The 20,678-nt window shown below is 32.9% G+C and overlaps 1 protein-coding gene across 1 annotated transcript; it reads left to right on the top strand.

The window, feature by feature from the left end:
- The first annotated feature begins 1,125 nt into the window (after positions 1–1,125).
- Positions 1,126–20,536, top strand: LOC128236565 (disintegrin and metalloproteinase domain-containing protein 10-like). Its single transcript, XM_052951497.1, has 18 exons — positions 1,126–1,542; positions 5,798–5,933; positions 6,327–6,442; positions 9,412–9,574; positions 9,841–9,898; positions 10,193–10,375; positions 11,581–11,736; positions 11,986–12,079; positions 12,236–12,439; positions 12,997–13,136; positions 13,577–13,760; positions 14,051–14,192; positions 14,458–14,565; positions 15,488–15,590; positions 15,902–16,013; positions 16,395–16,529; positions 16,862–17,004; positions 17,301–20,536. Exons 1-18 carry the CDS (start codon positions 1,470–1,472, stop codon positions 17,634–17,636), a joined length of 2,586 nt encoding a protein of 861 aa, XP_052807457.1. The 5' UTR covers positions 1,126–1,469; the 3' UTR covers positions 17,637–20,536.
- The last annotated feature ends 142 nt before the right edge of the window (positions 20,537–20,678 follow it).

Here is a 20,678-nt window from a genome sequence, read left to right as displayed (position 1 = left end):
TAACCTAAACTTGTATTTCCAAAGTGTCTTAAGTTAAACAAAACAGTTCTACAAAAGTGTCTGCCCAGGAGGGGAATAAGTTATATAACTCGAAGTAAGGGAAGATATATTGAATATCAATCTTTATGATAAACGTGATGATTTTGATTTTAAGATAATTAATTACCCTTCTTTAGATGGAGATGTTCCTAGTTCACCATCAGATGGTGTTTATAATCACAGTTGAAAAGATTCGCTAGAATATGTATAGATGTAAAAGAATGTCAGCTCTCGCAGTAAACTTAAGACGGAAAAACTTCTATAACAGGGTTTTAGATATCATAAATTAAGGAAAACTTTCTCAAAATTTGTTAATGGTCATTATAGTATTATATCAATGTACAATAGTAGTCTTAAATCACTGATTGCTAATAGTATTGTTCAATCCGATTTTTTAAGGGTGAAGTTTTAAAGAAAATTTGTAAAATTAACGTTTTCAGCAGATAGTTGGGCAGATAGACTCAATGAATTGCTTGGATTTTATTTAAACCGTGGATATTAGGGCAATACATTGAAGTGTACTTGCTATCTAGTTTCTAACGATGAATTCCTGAAACAAAATATAAGGTAATATACACGGCCTCTAAACGCCAGCTCCACCACTTTAGGGTGGTGCAAGGAAAAAGAGCTGTCAACACTTCCGTGGTGGAGCTGTACCCTATGTTTACATTAACAAACGCGTGTATGATTTACATTTTATTTGATAATTTCATTTAACGGACATATTTCGAAAATCGGAGAATGTGGTACCGTGTAAGAACACTTCTACTGTAGGCTGATTACTATTTTGTTTCAATATTTTGTAAACTGTGGTGCCAGGAGCTTTTCTCCCGAATCGGACTTGTGGATATTTTGAGATCTGATTGCATAGCAAGTACATTTCGGTGCTTACACACCCCATAAGAACATTCTCACGCATGCAGACATAACTGTTATGTATAGTACACTGGTGGAGCTGGCGTTTAGAGGCCGTGATATAGCCTTCCCTAATTTTTAAAATTTTAATTCTAGATTTACCCATCGCAACTTATCATAAACCAAAATTTCATCGAAACGAAATGAGTTATTAAACAGCTCAATACACTATACGTAGGCAGTTTTACATCCCATATCGTAGTGAGGTAGAATCAGTATATTTAGTTCCTGGTTAAATAGGAGCACTGTGCAAACAGAGTTGATCAGTTTCATTACAATAATATTCAATGTGGAACAGCAAGTGAGAAAATTAATAGTTGGTTAAAGACAAACCATCCTTATTTTCTTCATTTTAAAAGGACAAAATATGTAAACAAACTATAATTAATGGCTGTTAAGCGAAGAAGATATATAACAGTGCTATTTTGGCGGAAGTGCGTTGAAGACAGTGAAAATATTTTAAAGACTATAGTTTGAAATATAAATTTTATTAAGATTATTTCAAAAGAAACACTATGGTTTTCGTCCGTGCAGTTAAATGCATTGTTACTTCTTTCCAAATAGTATTGATATCGGATATTTTAGCAGGTAAGGACTTTAACGTTAACTTGTTTTACCTGGTTTATTTAATAGCGATATTTATCAACTAATTTCATGTATCAAATTGCAAGTGTCGTTCCCCTTTTTACATTTCAATCGCGTCTGCATTTATTGTCAACATCTTGTCAGTTTACAATGACCCAATTAGGATTCTGTGTGCAATTTCTGCAAAGTTTAAATAGTGTTTGGTATTCTTGTTATGTCTGATATATATTTAAGACAATGTAAAGAGTAATGTGCTATTTAAACAGAACAGAACAGAACAAAATGTATTTGACTTATGCACCAAAGCGTCTCGTTAACACAGATCATGCATATAAACATCGTAAATTGTTTCTTAATATAAAGAAAAACAAGTATAGTCGTATGATAGGGAAAATGTTCATCTATGAAAATTGTGTAATTATTAACAGAAATATTATAGATGCTGTTAAGATAGTTAATATAAGATATATAATGGAGATTGGTGTGATTAATGGTTATAAGAATAGTCATGTAATTCAAACTTTCACAATTTGCTTTATATATTTCTTTGTATAACATCGTATATATTTGTATACACGAATGCTAAACGTTTTGATGCGGAAAATGATAACGCATATATCTGGTGAAATTGTTAGTGATCATTAGCTGTTGATGCATGTTTGAGTATGACTACTTATATCAGTTTTGTTGGCCTCTCTTTAAACAATTTAAACACACATTTTCACAAGATTATTTAAAGGGACTAGACACCAGATGGTTCCAAAATCGACAAGAAAAGTATTTCCTCAATGAAAGCAAATAATTGTCAAAACGATCTAGTAAGATGCCGAAAATACATTACTTTACATTATTATAAGAGTGTTTTTTTCCACTGTCTCCGCTGATATGACCTGTTTGAAAGTAGCGCGTAATGCTTTCCAAATTTAAAGTGTGTATATTTAACATGTGGAAGTCACGTGATTGATACAGATACATACGACGCTTGTTTACATTTAACTGGAATTTAGGTGATAAACAACCCAGTTAGTTTTCGAATTTGAAAAATACGCGAAAACTTCGAAAGATACATGTGTCGTTAGCGATGTGGTACATCAGTTATTCAGTTGAAATTTGTTGTATACAACAATATCAATTTTATGTTAGTTTTTTTTTTTCTTTTTTTTTTTTTTGCTTGCAGTTTTATCATCTGGTGTCTAGTCTTTTTAATGTTTGAGTACAATGTGTCTAAATTCAACTAATAAATAAATAATTATTTATACATTTTATTTTGATACTCTTTAGTTTAATCATATCATTTGCAAAATCAATTTGTTCGAAACGTCGATATCACCAATGTGTATAAATATATGAAGACATTCTCTCCATGTTTTATTTCTAGAGATGAAGGAGGGTATAAATAAATATCCTGAAAAAAATCTTAAGTCAAAACAACTAAATGTATTTGTCCTTCTTCAGTTCTGTCCTTACCCTTCCCTTTTCGATGATTGGTGTTATGTTACTGTTTAAACTCACTTGACCCTGCATGGAACATTCAGAACGTGAGATACTTGATGTATCATCTGATGGTTATAATACTGACAATAAAGGCACGGTTATCCCTGCAATTACAAAATGCTAATTCTATATGTGTTAGAAGAAATTCGTTTTCTTTTTTTCGTTTTTTATATTTTAAAATGAAATCTTCTACGATTTATGTTCATGTTTGTTTAATTTAATATCAGTGTCACACAGTATGTAACAATATAATGATAATAAGATGGATGTTTAAATATTTTGTTTCCGTGTTTTACAGAATTTACGCAAACGATTTCAAATCCCCGTGAAGATAACTTATCTCGCTGAAATGTTTCCTTTTAGTTGAAATGTTTCGGTTTCGTTGATATGCTATTACGTGTTATATTTTAAGGCCTAATAGTTCAAACCGTTTGGTTAAGATGTTACTTGTTAAACAAAAGGTGTTTTCAGCTCTACATTTAATTGAATGAAATGAGCATGCCATGAAAATAGCCGCTTTTTGCACAATATGAACCGTTTTACTATTCAAATGGATGTAATTTGTGCATTGGAACGATCTACCCTTCGTTATGTTTAATGGATATTCTTATGGTATATATCAATTGCTCCATCAACATAGTTTCCTGCAGCCAATTGTATAAAACTCTGTTAAGTTGTCCACATGTTATCTTTTGGCCAGCTGACTCATTAAAACGATTTGATTGGTTAGTAGTTAAAATTGGATAAATATTGACCAATCAAATAATATTTTGGATAACCAAAAACCCAAACAGTGTTATACAAATGGCCAAAGAAACTAAGTGTCCAATAAAAACTTCCAAATAATATACTTTGGGCCAGGAATATAACCCAAAACTTCTTGTACGTGTTATGTGTCATCATTTTGCATCTTATTTGTTGCTTGTTGATGTAATGTTGCAAATATTATTGTTAAAAATAGTTTCCATTAATCATGTACCTTTAGTTTTTGTCACTATCTGTGGCCGCCTATATTGTTTTGATTTCATTTTTACTTGGAAAGAATATTTGCGCAACGGAAAACTCGACCGAAATATATGGCAAGTCTGCAAAGCAGTCCTTTCAACACATTGTCTCATTTTGTTGTAAATTTATTAATTGCTGAGCATTACTCGAACATATTTGTATATATAATAAAAGTCACAAGGAGCGTCATAAATTAGGTTTCATGAAAAATGCGTTAAATTAATCAATATACATTATCGACTCACATTTAAGACCATTTGTGAACATTAACGATGCAGATAATACCTAATTTTGCTATTATTATTTGGATTTTGCGTTTTTTAATGAGTACTCGAAAATTTAACTTTTCGGATTGAAATATTTTATTCTCCTAACCTGGAAGATGCTAAGCACTTTCAAAGCTGAGCCCATGAAAATAAACCCAATGTAGGCCATAACCGCCCCTGGATTACCACTATGACTGATATTCATTATCAGTGTATTCCAATGCGAATCAATACTTCCTTGTCAAGTTAAAGGATGTAAATGCAAATTAACAAACATGTCCCGAATGTCCTCCTACTTGATGCTATTTAATATCTCTCAATAATCATTTTCGAATTATCGTTATTCATTTCTTATATTAAAGCGCATATGCGCATTTTACTTGGGCGGCACCTAACATCATATCGTGAAGATTTTATATAAGAGAATATTCACAATTGGATATTTCCGTAACCACAACCTTCATTACAAATTCTACTCAGCTTTCAAATGTTAAAGGTATGCATTATTAATGTAACATATATGCCTTAACTGGTTATGATAAAAACTGTTTTTATCTTTATGTATCTTTCAGCTAGTCATATGAATCAAACACAATGAAAACATTTTGTGGAACATGTTTGAAAGTAGAATGGAATTGGATGAACAATTGGAAACTAGTACTTGTTTTAATTCATATGCTGAATTGGAAAGTACAATGATAGTAAAAGTGTTGATCGCATCTGTATGTGATGCAGCATGGTAATAATTCTACACGGATACTATGTAGGTGGTTGGAACTGTTTTATTTCGATAGTGAAGAAAGAACCAAGTTAAACAACATACAACGTTTCAGACCTAAATAATATATATGTATATACTTTTCTTATCTTGGAGGATTGGAAGCACGTCCAAGCTGAGCCCACGAAAGTACGCCCCCCCCCCCTCATCCAAATTCCACTATCCTCAACAGCCCCTGCATAATCAAAACTTCGTCATAAATTTCATATGATTATTTGTATTTGCAAATCAATGCGTTCGCTATCATGCCAAATTAAAGGATGTAAATGCAAATGAACAAACATGTCCCGGATGCCCTCCTACCTACATGAAAATATTTGATACCCCTAATTAATCATTTTCGATTGCTTGTCATTCATGTTTAAATTTTACGTTAGGAGGCTCATTTTACTTTTTTCAATTTAGACCATTCTGTGAAGGTTGTTGGTAACAAAATATTCACGGTTTGATAATTGTGTTACAAATACCTTCGTCATTATTTATACAAAACAACAGGGTTTTGTTGTTTGTGTATCGGATATGTCATTACTAGTTTAATTGTGTTGGTTTATTTAAAATTCTTATTTGTTCTGCTCGTCTTTCGTACTAAGACGACAACAATGGTGGTTAGGGTTTACTGCTACGGTTTTATCGCTATTTTGTTTGTAGGATTACAAATATGCCTGGACTGGTTTAAAATAATTATGTTTATGTATTTCAAATTCATATTTTTCAGCTCGTCTCTCATACCAAGATGAACAACGATGGCGGTTCAAGCCGATCTATTACAGCCGAGAAGAATTGCAATTAAATTATACCCGATATAAATCACACAACACATCCTTTAATATTTCATTTCATGCGCATAACAGGTAGGATAGCCGTTCTTTAATGAAACAATTTTATAAATAATATAATGGGTTATTTCATATCTCAAATTACAAACATATAGTTCATTTCGTGAAAGTAGAAATATAAACTGGTGGGATTGTCACTTAGGTGGCTTTATCACCTTTAGCGTACTTTATTACTGAAAATTTGAAAAGTACTCTTTTAATAATCTTCCCGTTTAATTAAGTGACTTTAACACACTTTTCCTCAGCAAAAAGACAACTGCAAATTATTGAAGCACTTAAACATTATGTTGAACACAATTAGAATTTAATGGAAAAAAACACAACATAATCTGTTCGATTTTAACAACAACATTTAATGCATTGACTATACTTATTAAATACAGATCACAATACTATATCTCTTTCCAGGGACTTTACAATGCATTTTCTTAAATCTCATCCATCCAACATGGAAGACACCGTCAATGAAAATCACACAAGATCCACTTCATACGAGACATCAGTTCTTGTGGGACAAGTGACTGGTAAGTTCTAACTTTATATATTTCCTGGTCATTCTGGATCAGATATTATTTTAGCTATTTTTGAAAACAGGTTAACTCTTAGCAAGATTGATTGGCTGTAACCAACATTAATATTCACAAGGTTGATTGGCTGTTAGCATTTTTTGAAAACATGTTAAGTTTTAGCCACGTTGATTGGCTGTTAGCAATTCTTGAAAACATGTTAACTCTTAGCAAGGTTGGTTGGCTGCCAATAACAAGGCTTTCAATGAACCTTCTTTTAAACCGAATATGCCATTTCCATGTTTTTAGCAATATATTTTAGTGCACTCACTGGATTTCTTATCCAAAATGTTTTCTTGTTCCACAAATATTTGGATAAGAAAATATATAACTATATCATTAGTACATGGATTACATTCTGTCACTTTATGCTTTTGCTCCTTGGCTTTAAGGTAAAATGTACACTTATACACGTTTCGATTACCGGTGACCCCATGTTATTCTGGTAGCAATTGAAAGGGTGTGATGTGTAAGGAAATATTATCTAACCATTATACCGAAATATTTATAACACACATTGGCTTGGCCTTAAAAGACTTGCAAACAGGTCATATCGTTTTCGATTCCAAATAGATATAGCTCATTAAACCCAATTTGCAATATTTTTTTCTCGAATTCATATTCGTTCATTTACTTCAGATATAAATAATCATTACCCTTTCAAATGATAACAAAATTGTATGTGGAAACCATCATCGAAATGCAATTGTTCAAGTTAATAACAATGGGGTGAGGAAATAACAAGTCTATGTGTTCTTTGGATACCTTAAGTAATAATACTCTCATGCAAAGAAATAATGAGAATTAACGTCCGAGTTGGGCGGTAAGGATGTCGTTAACTGTAAGGAATACTGTGTTATATAAATAAATTATACCTTTAGTGATAAACCATTAACGTTTTTATTTATTCAGGATTGTTTGGATAAGTGTGAGGCTGTGCATACAAGCTGGTTTTAACCCCCCAGTAAATTTACATTTGACTGACCATTCCAAGTCGGTACCTAACAATCCTTGATAAACATACCTAGATTGTATATAGTATATATGCACTGTGTTGTTTGTGGAGTTTTGTGCTGTTGTGTTTTATGTCTTTGGCGTTTACCCAGTGCCATTAAACGGGGTTTATGTTTTAACTTTTGGGTACTGAGTTGTTTCTGTAGTTTTTGACATACATATGAATAAATAGTTTAAATTAAAGCATTTAATTTTGAAATGTGTTCTCATTTTACAGAACGTTATCACAGATCTAAATCTGCCTAGTTTATCTCGCAACAAGCCATTAGATATTCGTCTGTTGCTAACTATATTCGCCTCAGGATTCTGAAAATGCATTTGTATACTTGTTAAATGTATGCATTTTCAACCAATAGACTATTACTGCTCGTGTTTTTAGCCGGATTGTTCAACGAAAAATTACGGATTATAGAATGGCGAAAACCATTCGGGCGTGCGTTAACAATTCTGCGTTAAAGTTTTCATTTTATGTGATAAAATCAATAGTGTTTATCCAATGGCTATCAAACCTGATCAGACTATTTGTCGGCATGTTATCTGGAATATATATGAATATGAGTCATCTCGGTTTAAAAACTATGTCACTAGGTCAAATCTTTAGAAGAAATAATTCACGGAAATAAATTAAACTAATTAACTAAATTATTAAGTTCTATAATATGAGTCATCCCTTGTCAAAATCTAGGTCACAAGGTCAAATCTTAGGAGAAAGAATTCCGAGGTCATAAAAATTCATTATTTTCGTCAACTTGGTCAGAATATTTGTCTACATGTTGTCTTTAACATTTGTGATTATGGGTTACCTCAGATAAAAACAAACTAGGTTACTAGGTCAAGTCTTAGGAATTATTTTCCCGATGTCATTAAATGAAAAATGAAATCTTAGATGCTAAAGTGTGTCATCTAGGGTCAAAAACTAGGTCTCTGTGACATATCTTATTGGAAAAGCTGATGTAATTATAAAATGTTCATTTTTCCTCAAACAAATGGAATAGGTTCTGTTAATCAGGTTATTTGTATGAACGATATCTCCGAGAAGTATGAATATGGGTCTTTTTGGTTAAAAATACTTGGTCACTAGCTGAAATCCTAGGTTTGCAAAATTGCATCGCCAAAGAAAAAATCCGGCTGTAATGCGGCTTAGCCGCATTGGCGTTTTGTTTAAATATTTATCTCCTCAGTTGTATTTTGAGGAAACTAGATTTTGTTTATATAATAACTTGTTTAACACTATTCGTTTGAACAAGTAGAGACATAATTATGTAATGCAGTATTTAGGTCATCCAAAATATAATATCAAAAATGTTTTGATCTGTATTCTGATATTTTCATAACTTAGACAAAGGCTTAAGGTCATTTGTTTTGCTTTGAAAATTTTGTTTTACCTTTTCAGCAATTTAAGAGAATCTGTTTACATACTTATAATTGATGCTAAGTACATGCAAATCGCTTTTAAATAAATTCCAAAAATGACAGTTGCCTAATGTATTAATAATTAATTCTTGACAACATAGAAATCTATCGAAGAATTCCAAGGTCTTTGATCAAACTCAATGCTCTTTTCAAGAAAAAGTTGATACGAAAAGAACTCTTTTGTATGGACATTGTATATTTTGACTGTAGAAAAATGCAGACCAAGAATGTCATTGCGTCATTGGTCTTGGCATATAAATACAATCACACTAAGGACATCCTCAACAGCGAAACCACTTAAGGCAGCAATGCCGCACGAACATTATTCTTGTTATGACTGTTGATGTGTTGAACTTAACAACAGAACAGCAAACATAATTGTTTTTGCTGTTTTTGTTCACTGGATCATATTAAATTGTTAGCTGGTCGGGTCGCTTTGAACGAACCTTATTTTTAAGGCTAACAAACTGCTATCTTTTAAGGACGATTATCTTTTTCAGGACTGCAGGACAGTCTCGTTACATGCACCGTCGAGAATGGAATTTTGCAGGGTATTATTTCATCAAAACGGGAGGAAACATTTTACATCCTCCCTACAATCTGGGTTCTGAAAAGGCCAATCATCTTTTCGTCTGTAATATACACTGAACATGACTTTAAAAGGTAAACACCATGATGGTAATTTTTTCCTGCAAGTGTAGTTTCGCTGATAGAAGAAACATACTTATTTTTTATCATTGGTATTAATTCTACTTTTAATAGAATATGGGTTAGCAAGTAACGAGTGTCCAGTAAGAAAGATAGGAAAAACAAAACAGTGAAATAGTTCAGAAAGTTAATAAAGAATCCTGGCTTGGAAACTACAAGATCATCAAACTTATTCCTCTTCATCAGTTTTATTATAAACGGTCGTTTCTTTTCTTTTTCAGAGATTCTTCATTACAGCAGTTCATCAGAAACCATCACCAGTCCTATATATCATTACAGGTATGTACAAAAATAATCTTCAAACTATGTATTTATATTTTATTCCAGTGCTATTTAATTGCTGATTAAATTATCATTTTATAAAGTGTTTTATTTTTTATAAAGTGTTTCATTTTTATAATCAATGTGCTATTAAACTTTCGTTTGCAATAAACTCTTCTTTCGAAACATAAAAAATAAACAAATTGCTCAGCAGTTTCACAAGAATATTTTTTATCTTTATCAACAATCACTTATTATCTAATAGTTAAGACTGCCCGTATGTTCACGAAAGTTTCAATTGCATTTTTGAAGCAAACTCATGAAGGTCGAAAGCACATATTCTTACATGAAATGAGCATGCCACGAGGAAGAAGGTCAATCTCAGAAGAAACAAGGAACGAAGATAGAGAAAACAGTTTTAAGAAGCGAGTCTGTACAATCAAATTTACCACTGACCCGTTCGTTTGGAGGCATGTGATGAACAGAAATGGACAGGTATTATTTAAACCATTTATTGATTTAACATTGACACATAAACCTTTCAATGGTATTTTATAGCGGGATCACACCGAAAAGAACCAACCTACAACAGCTATAGAAATACTTATGTGAAAAACTGAAACAACACAATGAACAAAAACCTTGCAGCTAGGATATAACTGTGGGTTCATTTCATGGAACAAAGATTAAAGTATTACTAAAACTCAACACCATACACATATCTCGCCCTAATATCACTAAAAAGCTCAAGTCAAATCAATCTAAATTTCAACCATTTTTAACCACAACAAAAGTTATTCAAAATAGTTAACGTTTTTCCTTTTTTTTCTCTCAAAGATTATGTTGATAAAACTTTGATCATTATTCCAAAAAGCAAATATCTTACAGCATAAATTGTTATCGAGTACGACTCATCATTTTATTTATCAAAAGGTCAAGTAGATGTTTTATGTAGACTGAGTTTTCTTTGGAATATTGACGAAGAAAAGTGTTCATCAACACATTCCATGAGACAATACCCTATTGAAGAGTAAAACCATACGTGATTTTAATAATGTTATGTTTTCATGTGGTAAAATGAGTTAAGTTTGAGATTGAGATTTGCCTAAGTATTTTTGTGATATTGGGGCCGGTACAAGACAACGTATTCATATAACATACATTCCATAGTACCGTAATTATTAATTATGAATATCTACACATTTGACATGAACTGCACGAAGGTTTGTTAATAATTTTAATTTTGTTGTATGTCGGTCAAAGGGTCTATGCTAGCTCAAAAATTTAAGAACTCCTTTGTATATAATCTATTAATGCAGAGTTGACTCACTCAACTTATCTTTTGGATCACAAATCACGAAGTAATCACGTTTAATGAAATCGTCTTTGTGCATAAAAAAATGCATTGTATTCCAATCTCATAAATATTTTTTAATTTTAAACGATTTTTCCCCAGACATGCCAATGGCTATAGTAATGTCTAGTTATGCCTTTTGATCGACACACTTTAACAGACAAGCGTCTTGCCAGAAATTGGGAAAAAATTGTGACAAAGTGCAACGCTCGCGACGAATAGAGAAGTAAACCCAACTTCCAGAGTCGATATAAACATTATTCAAAGAACATATTGCCCCAGAAAATACCCATGCGATATCTAGCTCATCTGCAACATGATAAATATGCGCATTTATTTGTTTTAGAATAAGATACGAGCGGTGAATAAAATTCATTACATGATAAGAGATCACATGGAAGTTCTAAATGACATTTTTGAAGAAACAAAGTTCATCGTCAATAAAGGAACAGTTGACGAGTTCACATTGAGTGGTTTCCAGTTCGAAGTAGGAGAAATTGTGGTATGTACTATTAGTATTCTAATTGCTTGTGAAGCATTTAACTATTGACCGGCGGCCAATTTATTATTCCGATTAACAAGTAAACTTGTTATTTCATCGAGCAACTAGTCTAAAATGCTTGTTGTTTTTTTCAAGAAATATATTTTTCTTAACATAAGGCCTTTTAAATGATACCAAAATTATATGGAGGAACGAGGCATCCATAATTCCATCATTTAAATAAATATTGGATACTATTTCTCATTTTAGATTTTGGATGAACGACACTGTGCAGAGGAAATAAATGTGTGTTCAAAGAAATTAGCACAAAGGGAACTTCTCGATAGATTCCTCATTAAACAAGGTGGTTTAAATGTGTATGAGATTATTGAATTATTCATTGTTATCCGTCATCATAAACACGTATATATATAACACAAAACAATTGATAACAATCACCATGAAAGTGAGGAAACGCTAATAGCGAACACAACAACAATGTCATGTTTGTCATTTGCAGACGATTTCCTTGATCATTACTACTCGGACAATGAAATTCTTGACTACAGTTATACCGACGGTGATAATAACTATCCAGCAGTTGGTGAGATGCCATCAAGTACCCAAACGTATCACTGCCTTTCAGTGCTGTTCACTGCTCGTTCTATCACTCAAGGGCTTACGCCGGTACCCATATATGGGCTAGGATACACTCCTAACGATGGTTTGTTTTCACCTGTTTTAATAGGAATTGTAAGAATTTACTAAATAAAAAAACATATTTTGTAATGCGTATGCGTATATTGTGCTTCATATTTCTCAATCATACTTAAACCATGTATCAAGCATTCGATTTCAAGTTACTTATCAAAAGCCTGGTCAATAATTACACACACCATTTTTTACAATACTTATGTGAAAACTACAGAAACAAGCTCAGTAGCAAAAAGTTTAAACATAACCCCCGTTTAATGGCACGGGTTAAACGCAAAAGACATAGAACACAACAACAAAAAATCGCAAACAAGAAACATGGAATAACAACACAAAACTTCACAAACAACACATTGCATACATTCTATACAAAAAAAAAACTAGGTATGTTTGTCAAGGATGTATTTTTTATGGGGGTTTAAACCAGTTTACGTGCACAAACATCACTCTTATTCCAACAAACCAAAACAAAAAGAAGAGAAAAACCAACAACAAATGAATCTACGTATGACATTGAGCATTTAAACATACATAAGGCCTCATATCAGTAATAAATTAAATTTACAGAAAGCCCAAACACTGGTATTTGCAGTACAAAAAATGTTGCTTTTGTCAACCTGTACGTCAGCGAAAAGGTCCCTTATCAGCCAAACATGAGGACAAAACTGGTGTTTTCCCACGAAGTTGCCCACGCATTTGGCGCACCGGTAACGGTTACTCTATTGTTTTCATGTTCAAACGATATGCACTGGAATAGTTAATGCAACATGTTTTATGATTTTAATATTTTCGCAACTCAATAAAATCTGTATCGATGTCATGGGAAACGAATAAAGGTAAAAGTGTGTGTTTAATACTTATGTCTTCTCTCACTTTTTACAAAAAATGCCATAAGAAAGTACCCCTGTTGGGGCACAAAGGGCCTTGTTGATAAGGTGTCAGCTCTCATCTCTTGAGTGAGAGGCGGACACCTTAACCACTAGACCACTCTTACTTAGTAAAAAAATGCTATTGATATCAATAAAAATTGATAAATATTCCATCCTACTGAAGTTATATGAATCATATCACTGTTTTAATTGTTTCTTTTGTGAATAAAATATTTAATCTGACTTCTCTATTGAAATGATTTTATTTTCTTTCCCAGCATGATAATGATGAAACTGCGTGCGGTGAATATACAGTTCTTAGTAAACCAGATGCAGGCTACTTCCTGATGCACGAGGTGGCGGTGACAGGTGACCTGGGAAACAATTTTAAGTTTTCCAATTGTAGCCTTAATAAAATTGGTACTGTTTTAACCAGAGAATCGTCAACGTCATGTTTTATAGGTAAATCAATTATTTTATCGAACATATCTTGAAAGTTAAATCAATTGCGTCAGGGGCTATGTCGTTAAACAGAGCAAATCACTTTCTAGTCGACCTTTACCTGTTGGTTGTGATTTTTCTTTCTTTTGCATCTTTTTGATATCTGTGAATATATAAGAACATTACAAAATGTAGTATTTTACGTCTAAAGAAAATCATAGCATCGCTATGAAACATGCTTATTTGTTGTTTTCGTTTTTGTTTTTTTTAATGTCAACTGTCATTGACACAGCACATTTTCCATTCTCCAGACCAAAAAACTTCAATTTGCGGTAACGGCATTGTTGAAGAAGGGGAACAATGTGACTGTGGTTTTAGATGTCACCTTGACAACTGTTGTAATGCAAAAGGAAGAAAACACGAATGCTCTTTGAAACAAGAAGCACAATGCAGGTTTTTATCATTTAGATTCTACTTAAGTTTATAAGCAAATTAATGTATCTCATACCTCATAATGCGTATAAAAAACAACAATAAATGCAAAGCACGTATTTGTATTAGCAATTTATATATGCTCAGCTGTTTATAAAAAAATTAATATGGACCTTTATCTACACGGCCAAACAGTGTACATGCATCTGCAAACTATTGAATATGATAAACATTAATATTTTTGCAAACAAAATACTATAAGTTATTCAATCTACTGTTGTTTCAGTCCAAGTCAAGGGCCGTGCTGTAGTGGTGATACCTGCCGGTACTTCAATCAATCAGAAAACATGGTTTGCAAAAATGCTGCGTCGTGTATTGATACACTGTACTGCAAATATCCTCTATCTGGTTGCATGTTTTTTTCACAATAACCACTTTATTCATATCATTAAGGAACATAATAGGTTGACTGCTATTGTTTAATGATCGATTTGTAAATGTATATAAGAATTTTCATATGTACGAGTGGTGAACGCGAAGTTCATGTAAATTGCTCATAACATTTTTAATTTTATTCAAATACATTTGAAACTGTATTATCCACAAGACCATTTTATTTAGAGATAAAATATGAAGCGAAATAATAATCAGCCGACAAAAGCCAAAATAAACACTAACCTTGGCAACGCAACAGGCCCAAGTCGACGCACGCCAAAATGTGTATATATTTTATCATTCATTCACCTTAAGTAATGCATTTTGTAAAATGTTCTACACGGCAAAAATCCGCATAAATCTTGCGCGTTCAGTGTTCACGTCATGAGTCCTTTCCGTAAATTACGTATACTGGTTGAGTTCTCAAAACTGGACAGTACTAACATCCTAAAACACTCGTTAAAACACGCAATTATCGTGACCGCCTTAGCAACACCTTGTTCCAATGAGTGCTTACCTAGAAAATCCAATTCATTGTTCTAACACACTAAAAGGTCAAAATGTTGCAGGCGGATGAATTACGTCAAATGCGAATATTTGAGGTCTCGTAGTTATGTTGTCATACATTTAATAACACTTGTGAACCGTATATTTTGAAAAACAGCGTTGAAGATTTAGAAGAACAAAATACAACTCGACAACTGAGTGGTCAACTAAACCGCTTCAATAAATAAAACGAAATCATAATTAAATCATTTTTATCTGCATCAAGTCTTAGTTTAAACAGTAATCCACTAGAAAATATGTCTTAAGTTTACTTGAAATGTAGAGCAAGTGTTGAAGTCGCCGTAAGGATCAAGTATGTTCCTTAACCTTGTTACTGGTGACAGCGCGACATGCCCTGTGCCGTCAGAAAAACAGATAAGTCCTGACAATACAACGTGTAGAACAGACAATGATAGAGTTGGCGTGTGTCATATAGGGGTAAGTAGTTTCACAATTAAACTTTAAGAATGTACATGCCCCGGCTTTGTATGTTTTTGAGTAGTTTTTGATATAGGTGTTTGAGGCTTTCGCTTTGAAAGTGAAGGTCTTTTCGGATGTACGAGCTTACGACTGTCCACATACAGTTGATGTAGTACCCCTTCTTTGCATACCAACATTTGATATATATATGATTTCGCCGCATCTGTTACTTTTTAGGCATGAAAAATTCGATCTAATGTAGCTTATTTAAAATTTGATCATACTATTCGATGTTTATATTATCAATAACTTTGAACGTTGCTTTTCAGAATTGTAATAGATCGGTGTGTAATTTGATTGAATGGCATGAATGTGACCTCACAAATGTCGCCGCAAAGTTGACATTAAAGGAAAAAGAAGAATTATGTTTTGTCGGTTGCCGTATGTATTACTGTATTACATTTTTCTTTGTAACGCCACGACGTCATCATTAAACTAAACCTTTCTTTTTAAACATTGATGTCGTTTAGTTATTCAATTCAAGATCCGCATTGAGGTTATGTTTTCGGTTAAATTGCAGTTCGAGTTAACAGAATACCACAAAAAATCACTGTAACAAAGATAACACAATTCAAATTTAAAATTGCAGTGGCTTGCTGTTATGTTAAAGGCAACAAAGCGAACATTCTTCTAAAAACGTAAAAGATTAAAAAGAAAGTGGTGATTTTTGTTAACTTAATACAGTGAAGTCGCATACATATAGTTTCGATGGTTGTTTAATGAAGTTGGCTACTAAGTTAACATTTTCCAACCTTTTTTAAGGAAAAACAAAAACCTCGCCATGTATCAGCACTCATAACGACCTCGCACTTGCGCAGTTCCCAGAGCTGAACAACATATTGAAAACAATTGCTGAGCGTGATAAATGGCAAGAGACCAGCATTCGTTTACCAGTTGGTAAGAATGTAATTCGCTTTTCATTGATTGTTATGTTTTACCTTCGAAGATAAAGATTGACCTGTTGAAATTAGATGCTTCATCGAAAATCGAAGCACCACATTTTAACTTAGAATATGTTCAGCCTTATGACCGAAACGAATTTTGTTCAAAACGTGTGTCGTATATTGCAGCAGCAGGTGATGAACTAGTCTTTAGTGTCTTGAATGATCTGATTTAACCGAAACCAGTTTGTCGAAGCTTAACTTAGTGTATTCATTTATAAAATCAAGTGTTGCGATTTAAACATGATCCATTGGTCATTGTTTATTTAACTGTAAACGTATTTGCAGGTACACCATGTGACCGTATGACAGGATACTGCGACGTGTTCCAACGTTGTAGAGGGGTGGACCCCGACACACCTCTCACCAATTTTGAACGATGTTTCGAGCAAGGGAAAGAATGTGGCTCGCTTTTCCTTGACTTTTTATCGGTTTGTACAAAGTTTCGCTTTCATTACGTCCATTGTAGGCCATTGATAAATGAATTGTTTTGAAATGCGTCAAAAATGTTCACTTAAAATGTGTTTGCTGTCGAATGAAATGACAAATGACATTGGGCATAATATTTTTGTGTTGTAGTCGACTCAATAAAGGTCATTTGTATAATATACATTCTTTACAAAGAAACAGTAACATAAATTCCGGTAAGTTGGTATATTGAGGAAATAAAGTAACAGTTTGTCGTACCATTTTTCATGTGCAATGTGTTCATTTTTTTTTATTTCAGAGTGAAATTGGCGCACTCATTTTAGCAACTGTTACTGGTGTCCTAATTACCCTTGCCTTGGTGAAGTGTTTAACAGTTCACACGAAAAGCAGTAACCCAGACTTAGAACTCAAACATCCACACAGATCAGTTCGAGAGTCGGTTACCAGTGTAAGATACTCAGTCGTACATATGGGTGACTCAGTCAGAACTTCAGTGTCGCATATGGGGCGTTCAATGCGAAACTCATTTAGAAGTTCATTGAGACGAGGTCGGGCGCTTTCGAGACAAAACAGTCAAGTTGTGCAAGAATTGGAAAACTTAAGTCCAGAGGATGATAATTTGTTCGAAGCGTGAATGCGTCAATTTGAAACACAAGTTGATGTCTTTAATTGTTTGTTCTTTAGATGAACACTTCATTACGAAGCTGAAATGAAATCCAAAACTAAAAACAAATGTCAACTAGGGACGTTGATTGTTCACGTTTACAAGGTTGTGACAAAATGTGATGTACAGTTTAAGAATATACGATTGTATTTAACGGCCAAAGTTGTAAAGATATCAACTTTTGTTCAGCAGACTAAACACAAGTTTATGTATGCCATTTTACTAATTAATCCTCACTTGTTGTTGAAACATTTTAGATGATAAACTAATAGGCATTGTGCAGCTTTTTCTGCATAAGATGCATAAGCATTTAAAAATACCCCAACTTATCGCAATCAAACTAATTGTCAGTATTATACTTTGATTGTGCTTTTTAGTTATAATAATGCTTTTGATATTATTGATTTTGTTTTTCAATGCAGAGTACTATTCCAATAATAAATCTAATTCCTGTCACGGACGTTTTTAACTACATACAAAATATTGTTCCTATAGCGATCTGCGGCAGTCCTTTATTTGAACATTCGACTACTGGAGTTGTCCATTGTATTATTGAATATCATTACTTCAATTTTCAATCTTCAGATTGGGTGAATAAGACCTACTTGTTATGAAATAGAATTACAAAAATGTTTTGCGGCTTTCATATCATGCATTACGATAACTTCCGTGACAGGAATTAGATTTATTATTGGAATAGTACATTTTCATAACGAATAACCACTTATCTCCATTCGCGAATTGGATTAAGATAAAAGCGATCTAAACACTTAGTCAAGATCCGGGTTCTCAAAAGGGTACCTCACTTATAAAGCTGACTGGGCACGTTTGATGAAATTATCTCTGACATTTGCACTTTTTACTGATAAACAGTTTAAGGGAAAATGAGCTCATCCCAAACAACGAATGGATCGCGAGTGTGGTAGTATAATCTACAACCAATGCGAATAGATTTACTCTATGTAAACATTATCTGATGCAAAACGTAGGAGTAAGCGAATTGAAGACGAAACTGCTCAAAATGCATAATCAGTGATCCGTTTTGTAATTAATTGCTAAAATGACAAGGTTTGTCGGTGCAAAGTTGAATATCCTACCCTATATGTTGTTTATGCTGTAAGTTGAATGATATACATAGTACATATTATACATCTCTATTGTGACTTTAATATTGAAGCTAGCTTTTAACAGATCTAAATAGTTCAACAAGCCAAGGAACAAATAATCAACATGTATGTTTTAACCTGCAACAAAAGATGAAAACAATCCAAAATTTACTGATATATTCACCTCAGTTGACAGATGTAATAAAGGGATTTTGTTGTTTAACAAATCTTTCACTTACATGGAACTGAAAATCAACAAACATATTTAATAAAAAAATAAATCATCTCTGGCATGACATTCCAAATCTTGAGAGAAAGTAAAGCAACAACGGGGCACAAAATCGATAGTTCCACTGATATTAACAATTGTATCAAGTATGCGTATCAATGTAGTAACTGTATAGTTGTATAAAATATGTTAGAAAAGCTTTTTCAGTTTGTCCGATCTGCTTTGTTAGTTTGTTTGAAGTTGTTATTAACTGGGGGGGTTTCCAACTACACTTGGAACTTAATCTAATTATTTTCATCCTTTGGCCATACAGTTTTTTACGGGGATTTACGATCTTTCATTGACCCTTTTGTTCGAAGCGGGAACTAATAAGCAATAAAGAATTTATATATGTCTAAATAGTGAACTGACGATGATGAAGAACGGTCAGAGACTGCATGAAGTAAATGGCGCATATTTTATTAAATGTTCAAGAATACTTACAGTAATCTCTGAGGATTGTTGGGAGACAAACATAGCTCAGCTACTTTAAACATTCGCATTAAGCAGCAGCGTATACATATCCAATATGAATAGTAGAAGTACTCAACTGAAAATGTAACCGGAACGTGTAAAATAAATCAATCTCATGACACATATCCAAACTTCTTGAATACAGATGTATCTCAGGTTTATTTCCTTCAAAATGTTATTAATCTGATATGATCAAGGTTGTAAAAATGTAATAAATTTTCATTTTATTTAAAGCTAAATGAGTTTAGTTATTTATAGTTAATGGTTGTATCGCTCAAGCGCAAACCTCGTTTTTTATTACAATTAATTTACAATCGATAGTTTAACTTCACTGCTCAGGTATGAAATTTACACATGTTAAATGCGCAATGTTTTGTATGGTTTAATGCTTCCGATGGATGCGTCTTTCTTCAACAGCAATATGTTTTTGTGTAAAAGAATATGCTTCATTTTATTATTTACCTTCCGGGGGTAATAGAGATTTATAGGTTTAATAAATGTGAATTTCAGTGTTTCAAACTTGGCTATGTTTCACTATATTAAAATTCTAGCCAGTTATCACACTCAAATATCACATCAAAACTCACAGGGATGGGACACAATACCATTATGTAACCCGCTTTACAATAAATTAAAATTGTGTTCAGCAAATAATTTAATTGCCTCAATGATCAATAGCATAACAAATTCATTCCCAGTATAATTTAAAGTGACGAATCACAACCTTCACATTTTGTACCATATGTTTGTGATCTAAAAACATTACCATTGCCAGTCTAGACATATATGCTCTATCAACGAGAAAAATATCCATGAGCTAAATATCACGTTTGACAAAGGTCATATTTCATTGCTGGGTGGTTTATGGATTTGACTTTATAACTTCATATAATAATACATGGGATGACACAACATACACCAACAAACTGAGATATACACAAGGTTTAAAGGCCAGAACGAAGCAGAAATAAAACGTATACATTGAGAAACAAATCACACACATACCGGCTGTTCGATATTTTACCTTACGGAGGAATTGCGGTGTTGGTGAGTGAGTGAACATTCAATATATCGGATTTAAGACAGCGCTGATTCCCGATAAGCGTGATTTCCACAGGCCCGACAAGATCTCCACAATATATATGATCTTGGGGACAATTTGTT

The sequence above is a fragment of the Mya arenaria genome, chromosome 6 (assembly GCF_026914265.1).
Source record: "Mya arenaria isolate MELC-2E11 chromosome 6, ASM2691426v1".
NCBI lineage: Eukaryota > Metazoa > Mollusca > Bivalvia > Myida > Myidae > Mya > Mya arenaria.
This window is presented reverse-complemented; position numbering and strand designations above follow the sequence as displayed.